Source organism: Eptesicus fuscus, chromosome 2 (genome assembly GCF_027574615.1).
Source record: "Eptesicus fuscus isolate TK198812 chromosome 2, DD_ASM_mEF_20220401, whole genome shotgun sequence".
NCBI lineage: Eukaryota > Metazoa > Chordata > Mammalia > Chiroptera > Vespertilionidae > Eptesicus > Eptesicus fuscus.
The window spans coordinates 101,854,750-101,875,044 of record NC_072474.1 but is presented as its reverse complement, the minus strand read 5'-3'; the positions used below and the strand labels follow the sequence as shown (position 1 = coordinate 101,875,044).

The following is a 20,295-nucleotide window of genomic DNA, read 5'->3' as shown; positions in this document are numbered from 1 at the left end:
TATATGTGCTCTTATGTATCTTTCTTGTCTTCTTTCTTTCCACTTTCCTCTTGTGCACAATTTAACTGAAAAAAAAAAAAAAGAAAAAAGGAAAAAAAAGCCCTTGTCCTTAACACCATCAAGAGCTTACATAGTAATTGCTAACTATGCACCAGGAACTTTTATAATTATTTTTACCTCAAAATTACCCTGTCTAGGTATTACTTCTACTACCTTTTTACAGAAGGGGAAACTGAGGTTAATATGTTTAGTAAGTTGGCCAAAGTCACACAATTAGTAAATAAGTATATGAACTCCAAAATACATATTCTTCTTTTAATAATTAAATTTATTGGTGTGACATTGGTTAATAATTTACATAGTTTCAAGTGGACAATTCTACAAAACATCATCTGCATATTGCAGTGTGTTTCCCACCCAAGGTCAAGTCTCCTTCCATCATGTTTGACTCCCTTTACTCTCGTCAACCTTCTTATCCCCTTTCCCTCTGTTAACCACCATACTGTTCTGTGTATGTTTATTATCTTCTTTGTTTTCTGTTTTATATCCCACTTATGAGTGAAATCATATAGTGTTTTACTTTTTCATCTGAGTTATTTTGCTTAGAATGATATTCTCAAGACCTACCTATGTTGTCATAAGTGGCAGTATTTTACCTTTTTGTATGGCTGAGGAGTATTCCATTGTATGTATGTACCACATCTTCTTTATCCCGTCATCCATCCAAGGACACTTAGGTTGTTTCCATGTCTTGGCCACTGTGAATAATATTGCAATGAACAGAGGGATACATATATCTTTTAAAAAATATTTTATTGATTTCAGAGAGGAAGGGAGAGGGAGCAAGAAATAGAAACATCAATGATGAGAGAGAATCATTAATCAGCTGCCTCCTGCATGCCCCACACTGGGAATCGAACCTGAAACCAGAGCATATGCCCTCACTGGGAATTGAACTGTGACCTCCTCGTTCATAGGTCTACACTCAACTACTGTGCTATACTGGTTGGGTAGATTTATTCTTTTTTTTTTTTTTTTTCGGATTGCTTCGGCTGTTTGGGGTCTCGAGCTTCCATACAAATGTGATACTTTTTTTCTTGTTCCCTTTTAAAAATGCCATTGAGATTTTGATGGGGATTGCATTAAATCTGTATATTGCTTTGGGTAATATAGCCATTTAACTATGTTGAGAATCCATATTCTTAAAGATATCATATCTCACTCAAATAAGCCTATCTGGCTTTCCTGGAACTAAGATAGAGCAGTTCCTCTCCTTATGCAGGGTTTAGATTCCAAATGGCTGCACTTATGGCCAAGTTTTTAAAACTCATCAGACTCCACAAGAGGGGGTTTAAACTTGTAGTCTCTGTGTGAATTTTCCACACACAAAAAAAGGGAGGTGGGCAACCCTTTAAAACTTTGAAACAAGTCTACTTTTCTCCTCCTTGCTCATGTATGTGCTATGGTATCTTTTTCTAAAAACACATGTTTTGTATACTTTGAAGTCGAGGGTAGGTAATTCCTTCCTAGATAATCTCTTCAAGGGTTATAAGGAACTCCTTAGCAGCCTCGTGCCCCATAGCTCACAGATAGTATGAACATTTGACTGGTGCTCTGCAGCCATGGAACCGTACTTTTCCAGGAACATATATTTTACCATCCTGTGCTTTAGTTCTAGAACAAACACCTGATCTTATGATTAGGTTTACTAAGTCTACATGTGACTTAAAAATGTAGTCTCTTGCATCATAGTTTAAAACGTTTTCATTCCCTCAATCACTTTTTCAGTCTCTTGCTGCAAGAGCATAGGCATACCATATCATGTTACCTGTTGCATAATTTGCCTTTCATGTTCACAGCTGTCATTTACTATCCAAGGATTCATCTCTGTGCAGATGAGTTCTCATTTTCTTGTGATTTTCAATAGTGAATATCTCTCCTTCTGTCTTCCTCACAACTTCACTCTTTTTACAGGAACTGTCACCACTCCTACTGCTTTAGCACTTATCAGGTATTAGGTGATCAATAATATTAATGGAACACCTCAAATGATGCAGTAACAGAATAAATATCTTCTTGAATAGAAACGACCCCACACACACGCCCACTGACTCCCTTGGCTTTGGTAGGCAAAGCTGACTCCCTTTTGCTCTGCTGTGTGGCTTTTAAGAAACTATGTTCAGAAGTTAAACATTCTTAATGAGTTTTTGATTCCCTATTCCGGATGTAGGGCAGTCTTGAAAAGATTTCTTAAACTCCCCGGAAGAAGCGAAGATGAGGTTGACCACCTTCCCTAAACCAGTTGAGGAATATCCAACTTTGCTTTAGGGAGAAAGAATCTTGCTAATGAGTTACCTCCAGTGTTTGTGTTTTTTTTTTTTTTTTTGAGCTTTAATTAATTCAACTATTTGAGGGCCACAATTACCTGCTGAGGCCTCATTTACTGTTTGGATTTTGGGGCCTACAGTACCACTTTGGAGATGTTTCCAAAGTTCTCCGGACCTCAATGTCCTTGCAAGCTTGTGTGGGAGTTCGTGGAAAACTAGCAGCAAGTGGCTGGTACTCAACACGGCTTCCACCAAAGGGAGCTCTTTGCATTTCTCCACGAAGCTTCTGAGGCTTATGAACCGCGGTGAGCAAACGATGGCGGCTTTCGGATGGCGCTCAGTCATCCCCCGATATTCCAGGGGCGCCGAGAGGAAGCCGAGACCTCCTACTTGCACCCCGCCCTTCGGGTCAGAGGCTGGTCAGACGCTCCGTGGGCGGGCGAGGCTGAGGAAGAAGCCCCTCCGGTTAACCGCGGCCGGAATTCCCCTCCGGTCTAGCTCCAGCCCAGCCCACCTCCCGCCCACCCGCAGCCCCCGCGTCAGCCCGCGCCGTGACATCACGGCGCGGCGGTCGGGCGCCCGGACGCAGCGCCCTCGGAGTGGAAGCCGGAAGCCCGGTGCTCCGCGTCGCGCGGCGTCCCGGAACCGCGGGGCGCACCTGCGGAAAGGCGGCGGGAGGCAGCGGGCATGCGCGAGGCTTCGGGGCGGCGCAGGCGCCGTGCGGGCCCCGCCCGCGGGGAGCGGATCCGGTTCTCCAGGTTGGAGTGGGTGGGGTGGCTTGGGCTGTCCCCGCTGCGGGGGAGAAAGCGGAGAAGAAGGAGATGGGAAGGGAGCCCGACTCTAGGGAAGGGCGGGTTTGCTGCTGGGACGGGGAGGGCCCGGATCCGGCTGGGCCGTGGTGCTGGCTGTGCCCCCACGGAGTTAGGGAGTTATTTGTGGGAAGATGAAACCAAGCCGCCACGCAAAGTGCGGTGAGCTGCTTCTGAGCCGGGAGCGCTCGGAATACACGCCCAGAGCCCGGGGCCAGCCCTCCCCGAGGGGTGACGGCGTACCTGGGTGCCAGGCACTGCACGGAGACTGACCTGTCATCAGTTCACTCTCACGCCGCCAACCACAACCTGGTGGGGCAGGCATGGTTACACGATCCCCAAGGTCCCTGCTGGAAACCGAGGGCAGATTAATTTCTCTACAGGTCACACAGATGAAAAGGGGTGGAGTTGCCATTGCCACCACGTTTGTCCGGTTCCGAAATTCAAAGCTGCCCATCAGACGCTTGAAGTCATGAAAATCAGACAGTAAAGACGTCCTGTAAATGCATGGCAAACCGTGAACTTGGGTGGTTAAGGGGTATAAACCAGGTTGTGGGAGACGGAAGGGTGGCCAGGAAAAGGGGCTCAAAGTAGATTCTGAATGGCATGTGACAAGTGGAAAGGAGAGAAGGAAAGCTTCTGGGAAGCAAGGAAAATAAATTAAAGGCTTGAAAAGTGGGAGAGGAAGCCTGAGAAGAAAGGGAAATGATTTCCTTAAAGGGAACCTTTTCTGTTTGGCTTGCAAATAGATGCATCTGTAATTCCAGAGATAGGCTTGTCTTCCAAAGCAATGGACTTTCTCTTTTATGCAGTCAAGTTTATGCTAGATGCACAGTGATACCTCTGTTCAGTAAGAAGACACATTCTGGCCACTCATTTCACAGTCAGAAACTTCTGTACGGATGTCAGAGATGAAATGAGGTGGAAAATGAGAAAGGTTTCTTCAGTGCTTGCAGGTTCCCTGTCTCCTTTGTGGCTACAATGGTGAGAGTAATAATAAACACTTAACCCCAAATCCAGTACCCTCTCAATGTCAACATCCTCCCTATCTTTCAAAGAAAGGAAGAAGAAAACCCCTCGTTCATGACGGTTTAAAGAAGGTTGGTCTCCGTTATTTGTTCATTTGGTCGTGGTTTTATACAGCTGTCATTGATATAATACAGTTTATCTACCCAATTTAACAACTGATTACTACTTTGTATTAGCCTCTAATTGTTTAATGGGTATACATTTTATCTCCTAAGCAAGATTGTAAGATTCCCCAGATAGGGGCTATGTTTTCTATCTTCTATAGCTGAGTGCTGACTTAACTAGTAAAAGACTTTCCAAGTACTTTTCTTATTCCTGGTTGAATCCTCGCTACTCAGTAACCTGCCTGGCACATGCTAGGCACTCAGTAAGTATTAAGTGAATGAAATGTTGCCTTCTGGAGACATTGCTCATTATTTCCTTTATATTTTCCCGGTTCTCTAGCAGAATCATGTCCTTTTGGTGCACACTCAGCAAGTGTGACTTAATTGCTGTGCCTTTCAGCAGGGGAAATATAATCTCCCTGTTGCCCTATAAAGAATTGCCACCTGAACGTCATGTCTCCAAGAAGTCTGTCAAGAAATAATTGAGGAAAGATTGGTTAGCCTCAAAGAAATCTTGATTCTTTTCTGAACTGTGCATCACATATCCACAGGGGTGCTTCATTGGAGGTCGGCGAAGCCACGTCAAGGCTGAACCACCTTTCTTCTGTCAACCTATTCAACCCACAGCCACGGCTGCGTGGGTGAGGTGGGTGTAGGGAGATAATGATGAGTTCAGGTAATGTTTGACTATAAGGAGAGTCAGAGGCTACAATAAATCCCTTTCAATATTTCCATTCAGTGGTGCTTAATGTCTCCCATTAACTAGCTGTATGTGTGCGTGTGTGTAAGTTATTTAACATTTCTGGGCCTTTGTTTCCTCATTTGTGAATGGGTCTGATAACAAGGATACCACTACCTAACCTAAGAGTTATACTGTATAAATCTGTAAAGCGCTTAGAACAGTGCCTAGCACATTGGCAAGCATCGAAAGTGTTGACATGTAAATAAAACGCTAGGCTCGTCCAACCACCACTTCCTCCTGGAAGCCCCACCTATATTGAAATTCTGTTTTACAGATTGTATTTCCCCTGATGCTGTTTCTGGTGACCAGGTGCTCAGGACCCATGCAGTTATTTTTGCTGCGGTCTACAGGGGCTATAACTCGTCCAAACGATTTGGAACATCCGTACTCTTCTAGCCGATCCCTGGGTCTCCCCCTTCCCCACCACCTCCCCACTTCCCGGCAATCGCGGCGAGGGCTTGAATGGGGGAAGGAGGGCGTGCCCCTCTTCCTTCGGACCCCCCATTTCAGCAGCTCAGCTAAATCCTCAGAACCCCCCCACCCCCGCCCCGCGCACTCCCGTCCTCCGGGGAACGCCCTCGGGGGCGGGGCGGGGCGCCGCGCAGGCGCAGTGGAGCAGCGCCGCGCCTGCGCGGAGCAGGCCCTGAAGGAGGCGGGGGATTGGTATGCGAGCCAGTGTGTGGGGAGGAGGCGCCGGCCGCCCGTGGTACTACGACAAGCGCGGGCCGGAGGGGGCGGGGGGATGCGCCGCGGCGGCGGCGGCGGCGGCGGCGGCTCGGGCGCTGGGCTGGTGTTCGGAGGCGCCAGAGCAGCGGGTCCTGGTCTCGCTGCCGCAGCAGCGCGGGTGTCGCGCGCGGCCGGAGACGCCGCACCTCTCTGCCCCTCACTTTTTTTTCCTCAATAACCGGAACCGATGAACGCCGCCGGGACCCGGGCTCCGCAGGCCGCCGGTGCCAGGGGGACCAGGCTGGCGCCCGCAGGGAGCTGGAGTCTGAGGCGGCGGGGGCGGCCCGAGGAGTCGCAGGCGGCGGCTTCGCGAGGAGGGAGCAAGTGGCCGGCGGTCGGGGCGCCGCCGCGATGGCTCCCCGCTCCTCCTCCGCGCCCTCATCCCGCGACGGCGCCCGGCCTGGCCTCGGGCTGGCTGCGGCGGCGGCGGCGCTGGGTTGCGCTGCTGGTGCTCGGGCTGCTGGTGGCTGGCGCGGCGGACGGATGCGAGCTGGTGCCCAGGAACCTCCGTGGGAGGCGCGCGTCGGCGGCTGCCGCCTCCTCTCCCGCCTCGGCTGCGGGCGACAGCCCGGCGCTCATGACAGGTGAGGGCCGGGAGACGGCGGGGGACCGTGGGGAGGTGGGGGGCGGGGGGTGGGGGGCTCAACCCGTCGTTGCAGGAACCCCGTTCTCGGGAGGGGCCCCCGGGCGCCCGCTATCCGACGGCCCTGGCCAGTGCGCGATGCCGAGCCGAGCGCCCAGGCGCCAGTGTCCTGGCCGCTGCTCTGTCGCGGTCCCCTACACTCGGACGGACGCCTCCCCCTTACCCCCGACACCCCGCTTTCGACAGAGCCTCTCCAGGGCACTCGCCTCTCCGCCCTTAAGTCGGGCTCCCCGGTGATCCTTGCTGAGCTCTGCGGAGCTTCCCTTCCGTGCTGCAGAAGAGCCAGACCCATAGCAGGGTCTGCAGGGTGCCGGGCTGATTTTTATTTTTTATTTTTTTAAGCTGCTAGGAAAAGTCAACAGCGGCAATGCGGTATTGAGTCTGCTTCTGGTGCTGCCTTTGCAAAGGCAGCGGGCAGCGAGTTTTGAGGTTCACAGCCCCGCTGAGCACGATGTCCCAGGGGAGGCAGCTAAAGGATTCTTTGAGAGTCAAACTACCTAGTGGGGTTAGTGGTTCCGTGTTCGAATGAGGAAACCTCCAAGCCTAATGTGTGTGTTTTTGAGCTATGGGAGGAAGGCCGTTTTAAAAGGTGGGGAAGTATTCGCTGGTGGGAGCATCGCCGGGTGACAAAGGGTGCAGAAAGCGCAGCAGGTTAAAACAAGAAAGGTACCTACCATTGATCAAGTGCAGGACATTCAGGGCTTGTCTGTGAGCTGCACAGTTCTCTTACAGACTGCACCAGCACCTTTGAAACAGAGAACGTTCTCGACGTTATTGAAAACTTGCAAACATGATTGGTAAGTCTAGGTGGAGAATTGAATCTTTTTCAGCCTTCCAGTGTCATGTATAACTGATACGTTGTGGATTAAGTAATGATGTAAGGATCTTAAAATGATTTCTTTTGGAGAAGTAGTGTAGCGTATGTGTTTTGTGTTTTTTTTTTTTTGGTACTTTATTTTAAAAAGTAATCTGTAGGTTTTCTACATTAATTGCAGGACTAAAAAAGAGAAAGTAAAGCAGAACAAGATGACATCATTAATTTAACCGAAGTGTGCTAGTCCCAGCAGCCATCTGAAAGTTACTAACAGCTGCTCTGAGAAGTGTTTGCTCTGTTCTCTAGAGCAAAGCCACCATTCTCTGGATTCTGTGACAGGATGTTTACTATTCTAGAGAGGAGAGAGGAGGGCGTTGGTGAACTTCTCAAGCTTTTTGGAAGTTTTGTAATGTCTAGAATATAATGATCGGAATATTTAACTGGCTCTACTCTGAAACATATCGAGCCCTTTTGAATGGGACTTGAAACATCAAACCTATCACTGGGTAATTTGGGTGAAATGGTTATAGAATGATCAGTATCAGGTGCCCAGTATAGTTTGAGTGAGAGGATAGATTGGATAGTCTTATGCTTACTAGTCTTTATCCTCCAAATAAAAATGTGGCAAATAAAAATGTGGTGAAGAATAGTGCTTATTAGGAAAGTTGCAGGATAAAAATATAATATGAAGGTTTATTGCCTCACGCAGGAAGGCAGGGAAACAAATATTTGAGCTTCTAGGAGCTATAGGGGTAGGGCTTTTGGTTTCTTGAACAGAAAAGATTAAAAAAGGAATTGGGTGTTTTGTTAACATGTAGTTGGTAGAAGGATACGTGATTCAGGAAAGTTAGTATTTATGAACCACTAACAGTATGTTTATTGTATGCTATGTAGATTATATCAAGAAAATGACTTCCGATGGAATTTTATTTTAATAAACTGTTTATAATCTTTCCTTTTGAAGACTTAAATTTCTGGGATATTTGAGGCATTGTGAAAAAGGAAGGCTGATACTTACTGGTTAAAAAGTTTGACATATCAAGCTTTTTGCACTAGAGTGCAAAGTGAGGTTGTACTGTAGTGCTTTAAAATAAGTGTAATAAAATAATATTAATCCTGAAATTTATTTGTAATGTTCTTGTTCTTTCCCTTTGGTAGAAGATAGATTTTAGGTAAACTGCACGATGTACAAGTTAAATTGTAAAGTTTAAGGTAAACTGCACGATGTACAAGTTAAATTGTGATCATTTTAATAAGTTTATGTAAGTACAGTCAGTAGCACTGGTATCTGGGAAAAGGTAGATTGCGAGTCTACGATAAAGTAAGAGCATATTAAACATTCCTTTAAACTGTATGGTCTCTGTAAAGTTCCTTCCTAGTCTTCTGATTGTGTGAATAGTGCTTTCTTTTATGGTTTCCATTGGTAAATGTTGTGCTACACCCAGAACATAATTATTAATGTTGTACACTTCAGGAAGTAGACCATAGACTGAACTTAAAAAATACTGTTATCTTATTCTAGGCAGTGTTAATGGATAGAAATGGAGTAGAGAGCATCAGTAATAAAACTAAGCTTCATGGGAATTTTGAAAATGGCAAATTCTTGAAAGAATTCTGAGAGAATTAATCTCTTTGACTCCATATTAAAGTTGTTATTTAGCTGTGATTATTCTGAATAGCTCTGACAATGACAGCCAAAATCACTTTATCTTCTCTCTTCATCTGCAGATTGGTATTTTTAATACTGATCTTTAGAACTTTCATTAGAGTTTGCCTCATTAATAAAATTTAGAAAACATTCTTTTCTACTAAATTTGTGCCTCTCAAAAGTTTTACTTCAGACCTTTAGTGTATTTTAAGAATAAACTTCCTTTAAATAATCTATCGCATGTTTTAAGCAAGCAAGTGTTCTTATAGAGATATTATGAGAAATCATCAAAGTAAACAGATCTCCTGTCATAATGAATGTTTACATTTCCTTTTCTTTTTTATATTACCTTTTCATGATTCAGTGTGCATATATTTAGATAAGGGGAAATAAATATTTATAATGCTGTGTAATAAGGGCTTACATTATATGTATTAGGGCTCTTTCTTTGAAAGTAATTAAACTTTAAGGCAGATTAGGAATTGATGACTGAGAGTTTATTGATTGTGATGTAAAGCAGTGCTTTAATAATTTACTGGCTACTATATGTTTTTCTTTTTTTGCCTATCAGATTTAGCATCAATGAGTTGATCCTAGTCAGGAGGAATTGATCTCATCAGATACGGTCCTTGAGAAATAGTTTATGAAAGGGCAAGAAAAAAAATTATTCAGTACTTTGAATAATTATAAAGGTGGTGTTTATTAAAATACATTTCATTTTCAAAATGTAATAGAATAAGCTGTTAAAGTTTATACATATTTTTGGGACACCCTGTATATATACACATTATACACACACACACACACACACACTCCCAAATACATAAATATATCGCATATATACAGGACAATTATTTATTACTGCAAAATATGCAGAACAATTTAAGTGTTAAAATTTTCTTATATGGAACTACTTATTTCATAATTTTTTGAAACAAATAATAACTTTGGAAATATTTGCTTCTCTCGTTTTTTAAATGCATGAATGCAACCTTACTTAGTGCCTATATAAAGTTTTTTCTTAACTATAATATCACTAATTTAAAAAACATTTTAAAACATGTCTTTTGGAAGTATTAAAATTTCAATGGAAATTTAAAATAATTCTTCTCAGTTTCAAAGAATTTCAGAAGAGCTACTGTATTCACTAGCATTAAACACATGAATTTTGGGTTTTTCATTAATTTAGATGAAAATATCTCACATGAATATGATTGTCACTGGAAAGATTTTAAGCTTTTACTTTTAATGATCCTCATCTTGCATCCCTAACATTTAAACAGCAAATGTCATTTTTAAAATAGTTATTTTTTTTTTAGTGTAGTTTATATATTTTGCTTTGAGGAATATTTTAGGATGAATACATTTGTTAATGTTTACAGTGTGTGACAGTAAACTCAGTGTAGTTCACATAGTACTAGAGTAAAACTGCTTTTCCTCCTTTAGTGAAGTTTTTCTTTTATTTTTTTTAAACCAACAAATATATATATATATATTTATTGTTGTTGTTAATCCTCACCCGTGGATATTTATCCATTGATTTTTAGAGAGAGTGGAAGGGAGGGGGAGAGACAGAGAGAGAGAAACATTGATGTGACAGAGACATATCAATTGTTTGCCTCCCACATATGCTCTGACTAGGTCTGGGGAGGAGCCTGCACTGAGGTATGTGCCCTTGACCAAAATCGAACCCAAGACCCTTCAATCCATGGGCCGATGCTTTACCTACTTTATCCACCTAGCCATACTTGGAGGATGGCTAGGGTAGGATCTTTTTAAAAATTGGTTTGAGAGAGAGAGAGAGAGAGAGAGAGAAACATTGATAGGTTGCCTCCTATCTGAGCCCTGACCAGGGATCAAACCCAAAACCTAGTTTGTGCCCTGACCAGGAACTGAACCTACAACCTTTTGGTGTACAGGATGATGCTCCAACCAACCGAGCCAGCAGCCAGGGCTGAAGTTTCTCTTTCTGAATTTAGCTTAGGATTTCCTGAGCTGCCTTTTGATGGCTCGGTTTTCTGCTGTATCTTCTTTTTCCTTCCCTGTAGTTATCATGGTTCCTTTTTTCATAAGTCTTTGGCATTGCTGTAGGTTTTTGTTTATTTGCTTTTGTTTTTCTGTTGCTAATTTTAGGAATAAAGAATATACTCATCCATTTTGATATAGCCTATTGTGTGTGTACATTTAAGAATTAGGAATCTTGTTGATCTGTAAACATTGCATACCTTGGTGCTCTTCTTGAGAATACCATGGCAGAACTGATTGGTCTCTGTTGGGAATCCCCTGGCACAGGAACAACTCAGAGGGTCAGTTGGAGAAATGGATTCAGGATTTAGTATAACTTTAAAATAGTAGGATCCACATGGGAATTCTTTAATTTGCTAAAGGCTTGCTTTGGATACTTGCTAATGTGTTCAAATTTAGACTTTGATGTAACTACTAGGGGCCCAGTGCACAAATTAGTGCACCTTGAAAGGAACTGTGGGCCGCAAGGCTGTGGTGGGCACAGAGGCGGGTCTCGGCCCATATTCCGCACCCCCGCCCACCACTCCCATGTGCTGTAGGCAGCCCCACTCCCACCGCCGCTCCCATGTGCTGATGGCCCTGGCCCCACTTGCACCTGCTGATGGTGAGGAGCGATTGGGGCTGGTGCCAGCAGCAGGTGCAAGTGGGGCCATCAGCAGGTGCGAGTAGTGGCTGCTGCCCTGATTGTCCCTCAGGAGCAGGGGGAGGTGGAGAAGCCCTCAGGGGCAATCAGGGCTGGCAGCCACCGCTCGCACCCCCTGATGACGCTGAGCAATCAGGATCAGGGTGCTGGCAGCCGGTGCGAGTGGCAGCTCCGGCACCAGCAGTGGGTGTGAGCAGGACTGGTGCGAGTGCCGGGTGGGACCATGGCATGCGGGAGCAAAGAATTTTCAGTAACCACCAAAGGCTCACCCCAGTGACAGCGACTGGCACCCCCACTCACCTGCTCCACCATCTTGCCACGGCCGACACCTGCCATGTTCTGCACTCTGCTGCCTGCTGCCGATGCCTGCCATGTTCCGCGTGAGTGCCCTGGTGGTCAGTGCACGTCATAGCGACTGGTTGTTCGGTTGTTCCGCCGTTCAGTCTATTTACATATTAGCCTTTTATTATATAGGATATCAGGCGTTTTCCATATTGGCCTACTTAAGATAGTAATGCAATGTGGAATACTTTCAGAATGATGCTTTGGGATCTGTATTTATGAATATGGTAGCTAAAGTATAAAGTGGTTAAGCTAATGTTAAAATTAACTGGTAATAATATGGTAAGTGAGCCATTTTTGATATTCACTAGAATTTGGATCTTATTAAGATCTGTCTAGGAGATTAGTTCTGAATTGATCAGATTTCATCAACCAAGAAATTATTAAGCATATGCAAAACACTTCATGGAAAAGAATACAAAAGTGAGTAAGACATGGGTCTGCATATTGGGAATAATAGGTATATTTATTAAACTGTTACTGTCAGTATTGTGCTAAGTGCTTTATACTCATCACTATTTTTGATTCTGAGATTAACCCTGATAGGGCAATTTTCATTAAACAGACAAAGCCAATGCAGGATGATTCTTGATTTGCCCAAGGTCATACTTAGTAAATTGCAGAGTCAGATGTTGACCTGAGTTTCTCTGATTCCAAAGCTTTGATTCTTAACTGGTATGTTGTATGCTTCCTTATACACACAAGTAAATGTTGTATGCATCCTTATACATACAACTAAATGTTGTATGCATCCTTTTACGTACAACTAAACATAATGAGACAGACTGGTACCACGATGGACTGCAAAATTTCTGAGAAAGGAAGGCTATTAGGGAAGATTACTTGGAGGATGGTAGGGCTTGAGCTGGACCTTGTGTGTGGATATAGCTTCTTGAGGAGATGAGTGAAAGGGCTTTCTAGGAGGAGGCATAAGAGGGATAAGGAGTAAATTAATAGGTTCTTTTTTTTTTTTTAGCTTTTTATTTTTTAGTTAAGCACAGGGTATATATAGAGTAATGAGAAATGCAAGGCGAAAGACGGTTCAGGCCAGATTATCAAGGGCTTTAATATTTCCTAATTTATTCCCTAGATATTGAAATATCAACACATCTAAAATTGGGTACTTAACCATGTGCTGGGGAGTATGGAAAGCCACAGGAAAATTATGATGCATTTTCTTGGCATATTCATTTTACTAGATTATTTGGGAAAAAAACATTAAATATTTAATCAATAGTAACAAAATATTTTGCTATGTTTAATTTACCAATACTAAAAATGAATATGTTACGGAGACCATAAATTTAATTTTTAAGGTAAAACAAAAGGCTTGAAAGGTATTTTGACATTTCAGAGTGTTTTGTTCCTAAACTTGAATTCTAAATCTATTATTCTGTCAGGGTTTGAGAAGTACTGTGGTTTTGGAACAAGGGAATGAATGTCATGACTCTGTGTTTGAGAAAGGTCTGGGTAGATGAAGTGAGGAGATAATAGAAATTTAAAAAAAGAGGCCATTTAGGAAGCTATATTGGAATAGAGGTTTTGATAGTTTAAATTATGCATTGGCTATGAAAATGTTTAGAGGAAACTATAAAATTTTACTGTTAGATTTGAAAGGAATCTGGCTATCAGAAGTTTAAGAAACAAAAATTACCTTTTAATTTTAAACACCTGGAGTTTGTAAAATGACTTAACTTGATACAAGTCCTTGAAAATATGCAAGAAGAAACACTGTTGTGGTGTCTTATTTCAAATGTGCCCATTTTATGTAAAAATTATTTTTGTGTATGATTGGACTTATGAGGTGATTTACAAGGTTGTTTATATAGAGCTTTGTAGTATTCCATATTTAAAAATGAATGTTCCTTAATTAAGGGTAACAATTTCCTCATTTAACTAACATTATAATGCATCAGAGTTGAATGACGTTTCAGAGTACTGGCATGTTATTTGTTTCAAAATTAACTTTTGAATTTTACTGCGTGGATTTCAAGCTTGATCTGTAGATAATCTAATTGATTTGTTCTTTTTCTTATCCTTCTAGATCTTTATGTTAGTAGGTATTAGATATTTAATCCTTCTTGACACTTTCTAATCCTACCTGTAGTAACTATTCTCTTGACTGGTTTCGTTCTTGCTGCTTGCTTTTAACTGTGGTTCTCTCCTCAGTCTAGTGTTCCTCATCTAGCTGAACATTTCCTCCTCAGAGAACTTCATTACTAGGAAAGTTCTAAATTGGCGATAGGGCACCCCAAGCCAATGATTGATTTGATTTTTGGCTTTATTTCATTTGGCCCTCGAGGTGATACTGTATAACCATCATGGCTGCAGGCCTGAGAGTAATTTCCTTTCTTCTAGGCTTCCTCAGCTGTATTGTCTAAAGTGAAACAGCTTAAGATTAAGGCTGAAAATAGTTTTAGGATGTTTAATAGTGGCTTATTCTGTTTTCTTTAGATATTGGTAGCACCCCCTCTCCTCTGCATCCCCCATTTCCCCAGGACTAGGGAACCACAGAGTATGAGAAGAACAGTTTACTTGGATTGACATTCATCTCAGAACCTAAGTGTCTGTGTCTGTCCCAGTGTTTCTTGCAAGTGAATTTGTCTTTACGTGTGCTTATGGATCTTGGCCTCTGTGTAACTTACTCTTTTCCTCTAGTCTTTTCACTTTCTTTCTCTGCCTCTCTCTTTGATCATCCAGAGCTTGCCATTATAGGGAACTGAAACATTTCAAAACTACTTTATTAAACTACCTCATCACAAACCCCTAGAGTAATGGGAGGGATTTGGAGTAGTTTCTTAAATGGTTCTCAATAAGTAAAAAGGTTTTTTAAACCTTTATTTGAAATTTTTACCTGCTATTCAACACACTGTACATTTTATAGGTTCATGTTATTGTGCTCATGTTTTCTTTCCACTACTGTTTTTCTTTCTTTTAAAAAATATATGATGTTGCGTGATAGATAATCTTAATCCCTTTTCTTTTTTATTCCTATTCTCCAGCCATAAACCTCTATATAACTTTTTAAAACATTAATGACAAGTATATGATATTCCCTCTGTTTCCCTACTGTGTGTCACTTTGAGCAGTTCCTTCTACTTTGGCCAGGTGGCTCAATTGGTTGGAGCATGGTCCCCTATGCTGAAAGGTTGTGGGTTCGATTCCCGTGCCTGGGTTTCAGGTTCCATTCCCAGTTGTTTTGCCTATGGGAGGCAACCAATGGGTGTTTTTCTCTCACATCAGTGTTTTGTTATCTCTCACCCTTCCTCTTTTTCTAAAAAAATAATGAAAAACCATATCTTCTGGTGAGGATTAAACAAAATATATTTATTAAACAAAATAGACTTATTTTGTTTAATACTTACCCGAAGTTATTTTTCCCTTTGATTTTTTTCTTTTTTTAGAGAGAGTGGAAGGAAGAGAGGGAGGGAGAGGGGTTGAGAGAGAGAGAGAGAGAGAGAGAGAGAAACATTGATGTGAGAGAGACACATCAATTGGTTGCCTCCTGCACACGCCCCAACCAGGCCAGGGATCAAACCTGAAACCTAGGTATGTGCCCTTGACCAGGAATCAAACCTGCTCTCTTTGGCTGCCTGGGTTGATGCTCTAACCATTTAACAGACCGGCCAGCGCTCTCTTAGAATATTAGGAATTTCTTGTTATATATTTGTAGTATTAAGAATAATCCTCCCTTCTCCCTTCTTTGGAACAAGGTATGATATAAATAAATGTAGGGTGTTTTTTTTCTCTTTCTTTTGTATCACTTTTATTCTTCATTAACAAACAAAAACCCAGTAAACAAAAAACTTCAGTAACTGTTATGTGCCAGTAACTAAGTTAGGTCTTTGGAATTTCAAGATCAGTAAGATATTGACCCTGCTTTGTATTCCAAGAGTATATATACCCACTTAACGGGTGATGATGCATTGTGATGTAGGTATAGGGCAGAAGGGTGTGTGCTGTATTTAATAGAATGACAAAGAGGAGTTCCTAACTTTGATGTGAAGAGGTGGGTTATTAATGAAGAGTTTCCCCCAGCGTAACTGTATTCGCAGAAATGTGCAAGAGTTTGTCAGATAGGGAAAAGTATAGTGGTATGAGAGGAGGAAGCTGAGTGGGGAGTGGTATTTACCAAAGACATTGGCCTTTGAGAATGCTAGATGGAGATTGTGAATTACCAAATAAGGCAGAGTCAATGGTTAGCCTGCTTGTAGGACACCAACGTTCATATTTGCATGTGGGATTCAAATTTATGCCAGGTATTTGTATATTTTATCTCCTTTAACCCTTACAGAATTCTTGTGAGGCATCATCATCCCCGTAACAGGTGACTATATGTAATGGAGATTTAGGATTTCTCTCAAATAGTTTATACTTTAAAAATTCTCCAGTGCCAAGGATATAATAAAGCACAGGGTGTAATTGGTTGAATTAGGAAATGAGCTGGAGAAGTAGCAGAATTACACATTCTCATTAATGTTAAATTCTGTATTTTTATTGTCTAAGGAACTTTATGAGTTCCTTCTTCATTTATCATTGGTAAATAACCAGTTTTTCTTTTATAAAATTTTACTATTAAATGTCTGACATCTTAAAAAATCATTTAAATTATATAATTCCTGGGGCTTAAGATAAACGACTTTTTTAAAAAATGGTATCAATAAGTGGGGAATTACTATTTGTACTTTTTAAAATGAATATTCCTTAGAGATGGGATATAATTTTTAAGAAGCATAGCCTTTTGTATCTTGAACTTTTTCTGGGCCATAAGTCTGTTCCCACTTTTGTACAGTGTGATTAAGAGCATAGCCTTTAGACTTGAGCAGGATTTCTTGGGCTTGAGTCCCAGTCTGGCTGTGGTTTTATAATTTTGGGTAGGTAATTTAATCTACTAGTGCCTAACTTTCCTTACCTCTGAAATGAGTTTGAAGTATGAATGAGTCAATCTATGTAAAGTGCTTAGAACAAAATCTGGCAAGTGTAAGCTTTCAATTGTTGACTTAAAAAAAAATCTATAGATATAGATGTAGGTTAGTTGTATAAATGTGCTGTGATGTATTGAGAATATTGTTAAGATGTTTTATATTCATTTAAAAATTATGAAAATACAGTTTTTAGTCACCTCTGTGATCTAAATACTCATTAATGGTTAGAAAGTACTTAAAACTGTGGACATATGAAACTGAATATAGACAGTGAGATTGAAGAGTAATATGGTATTTTTAAAAATATATATTTTTATTGATTTCAGAGAGGAAGGGAGAGGGAAAGAGAGCGAAACATCAGTGATGAGAGAGAATCATTGATCAGCTGCCTCCTGCACACCCCACACTGGGGGTCGAGCCTGCAACCCAGGCATGTGCCCTGACCCGGAATCAAACCGTGACCTCCTGGTTCATAGGTCAACACAAAACCATTGAGCCAACCCGGGCTTAAAAAGTTAGTTCCATCAGTAGCTGAAGTCATTTTGTACCTTTATTTTATATAATTAAAATATTTAAAGCACTTTGCAGTGAAAATATCAGACTTAAAAGATCTTTAATTTCTGCATATAAAGATTTATTAAAGGGAAGTTAGAACATACTGAAAAGTACAAAGTAGAAAGTATGCTACTCAACAACTAGATATAACAGCTGTAACAGCAGTTATAGTCTTTTAAGATCTGTATGTATATTTGTATATATTTTACAATAGACTCAGAGGGTAATTTTTTTTTCAAAATGTGAAATCTTTCAATATTTGAATATTAAGTATATACCAGGCATATGATAATTACGAGGGACACAATGATGAACAAGATTGATGAGGTCCTTGTTCCCATGGAACTTGCATTTCAGTTGGGCCGATATTAAGAAAAAAGCATTTCAATTTGTGAGAAATGCTATCAAGGAATTAGAATTATTTGAAGAAGTGAAAGAATATCATTTCTACTGAACATCTTGAGGGAAGGGGAGAGTAGCATGTGATCTGATTTTATAAGAGGAAAGGCCAAATGGCACAAAGCTGCACAAACCTTGTTTGGGGTTTTATTTAGTGGGTGATAGGAAATAATTGAAGTGTTTTAAGGAGGGGGTGAAGTGATATGATTTACTTAGTTTTTTTTCTTTCTGTAAAATAAAACACATCATGAAAATTTACCATCTTGACTATTTTTTAATTAATTTTTAAAAATTTATCTTTTAAAAAATTTATCTCTATTGTTGAAAGTATTATGGATGCTCCCCTTCTCCTCTCCCAGTAATCCTCTCCATCCTGCTCCTGCCCCCTTCCTAAGCCTTCACTGCACTATTGTCCATGTCCATGGATTATGCATACATGCATGTAAGTTCTTTGGTTAATCTCTTCCCACCCACACACCCCTCTGAAATACATTAGTCTGTTGCATGCTTCAATGTCTCTGGTTCTATTTTGTTAGTCAGTTTATTTTATTCATTAGATTCCACATATAAATGAGATCATGTAATACTTGTCTTTCTCTGACTGGCTTATTTCACTTTGCATAACATTCTCCAGGTCCCTCCATGCTGTATCAAAGGGTATGAGATCCTTCTTTTTTTTTACAGCTGCATAGTATTCCCTTGTGTAAATGTAGCAGTTTTTAATCCATTCTTACTGTTTTAACTATGTCTAAGTGTACAGTTCAGTTGTGTTAAGTATAGTCACATTGTTGTGAAACTGATCTCCAGAACTTTTTCATCTTGTGAAGCTGAAGCTCTGTGCCATCAAAGAGCTCCTTCCAGCCCCTGGTAGCCACCATTTTACTTTCAGAGTCTGTGAATTTGACTGCTTAAGATACCTCATCCAGTATTTGTTTCATTGTGACTAGCTTATTTCATGTAACATAAATGTCCTCTAAGTTCATTCTTATTGTAGCATGTAACAGAATTTCCTTCCTTAAAGCTGTGTAATATCCATTTTATGTATACCATATTTTTTATATCCAGTCATCTGTAGATGAACCTTTGGGTTGCTTTTACCTCTTGGCTATTGTGCATAGTACTGCTATGAACACAGGTGTGCACATATCTCTCTGCTCTCAATTCTTTTGGCTATATATACTCAGTGTTAGGATTGCTGGATCATAGGGTAGTTCTATTTTTAAATTTTTTGAGGAACCTCCATACTATTTTCCATGGTGGTTGTACCTTTTTACAATCCCACCGACAGAGCACAAGGGTTCCAATTGCTCTGTGATTTCCATTTTAAAGATTTTTTTTGGCTGCTGTTTGGGAATGAATTGTTTGAGCAAGAGTGACTATAGTGCCTAGGAAAATAGTTATTAGCAACCCAGTTGAGAGTTAATCCTAGTTTGGACTAGGATTGTAGAAGAGGAAGGGTTAGCAAGATATTTTGTAATTAGAATGGATTTGGTTTGCTGAAATCCATTGGGAAACCAGAGTGAAAGGGAGAAATCAAGGACAGCTCTTAAATTGGTGAAGGTTCCTCATTATCCCCAGGATTCTGATGCCCTCAACATACTTCTTCTCATATCTCAAAGGTTAGGCCTCGACCTTTGGGCTAGGGAAACAGTCAGGTTTCATTTTCCTAGGGCTGGCGCCCCACCTTTCTGAGCACATTGCTGCCCCATATTTGAAGAAAATGGAGGTTCTCTTAGGAAGGAAGAAGGGAAGGAATGACACGATTAAAATTCACTTTGTGAGCTTTGGGGAAGTATCTTGACCTCTTTTGCCTCATTTGTAAAATGGGGGTATGACTACTTAACAGGGTTGTTTGAAGTGCTTAGGCAAGGAATAAGTGCTCAATAAATGTAATATTCTTTACCTGACTTCCTCCTCCAATCAACCATCTTTTTTTGTTTGTTTGTTTTTAACTTTGTATTTCTTTTTTTTTTTTTTTTTTTGAGGGGATAAATGGTGATGGAAAAAATAAAATAAAATGAAAATACTTTGCATTTCTTTTAATGGTGCCACTGTTTTTATAACCATCCAAATTCTTGGGGTTACATTTGACCTTTTCCCATTCTTTCCATTCACCTTAGTTCTGAACTAAATCATTTGTGCTAGATGAGGCAATCATCTTATAACTCACCTTGTATTCTCTCATATATATTACTTTCATTTTAAAAAATATTATTTTTAATTAATAGCAAATTAAGTTTAAACTTGTTATATAGCTCATAGCAGACACAAACTCCTACTGATCTGTATTTCATAAGTTCGCTCCAGCAAAATTAGACTACTCTTTGTTCTTTGAACGTACCTTATATCCTCCTTTATTTCCGTGCTTGAATGTTTCCTTCATACTAGAGTGTCTTCTCCATCTCTCAAGGTCCATTTCAAATGTTTGTTCATTCAGTCAGTAAATATTTATTAAGACTATTCTGTGTTCAGTGTACTATTGTACAAGTTAGAGATAGAATAGTGGGTAAAAATTGGCAAGGTTCCTGCTCTTCTCTGTTTCTTTTGTTATAAAGTCTTTCCAG

The 20,295-nt window shown here is 40.9% G+C and overlaps 1 protein-coding gene across 2 annotated transcripts in view; it reads left to right on the top strand.

The window, feature by feature from the left end:
* Positions 1–5,706: 5,706 nt before the first annotated feature.
* STIM2 (stromal interaction molecule 2) overlaps positions 5,707–20,295 on the top strand; it is a 139,524-nt gene continuing 124,935 nt past the window's right edge. For both annotated transcript variants that reach the window (XM_054729652.1, XM_054729655.1), the window contains exon 1: positions 5,707–6,321. In XM_054729652.1, the coding sequence (XP_054585627.1) occupies positions 5,925–6,321 (397 nt within the window). In that variant the 5' untranslated portion in view covers positions 5,707–5,924. The remainder of the gene's footprint in view (positions 6,322–20,295) is intronic.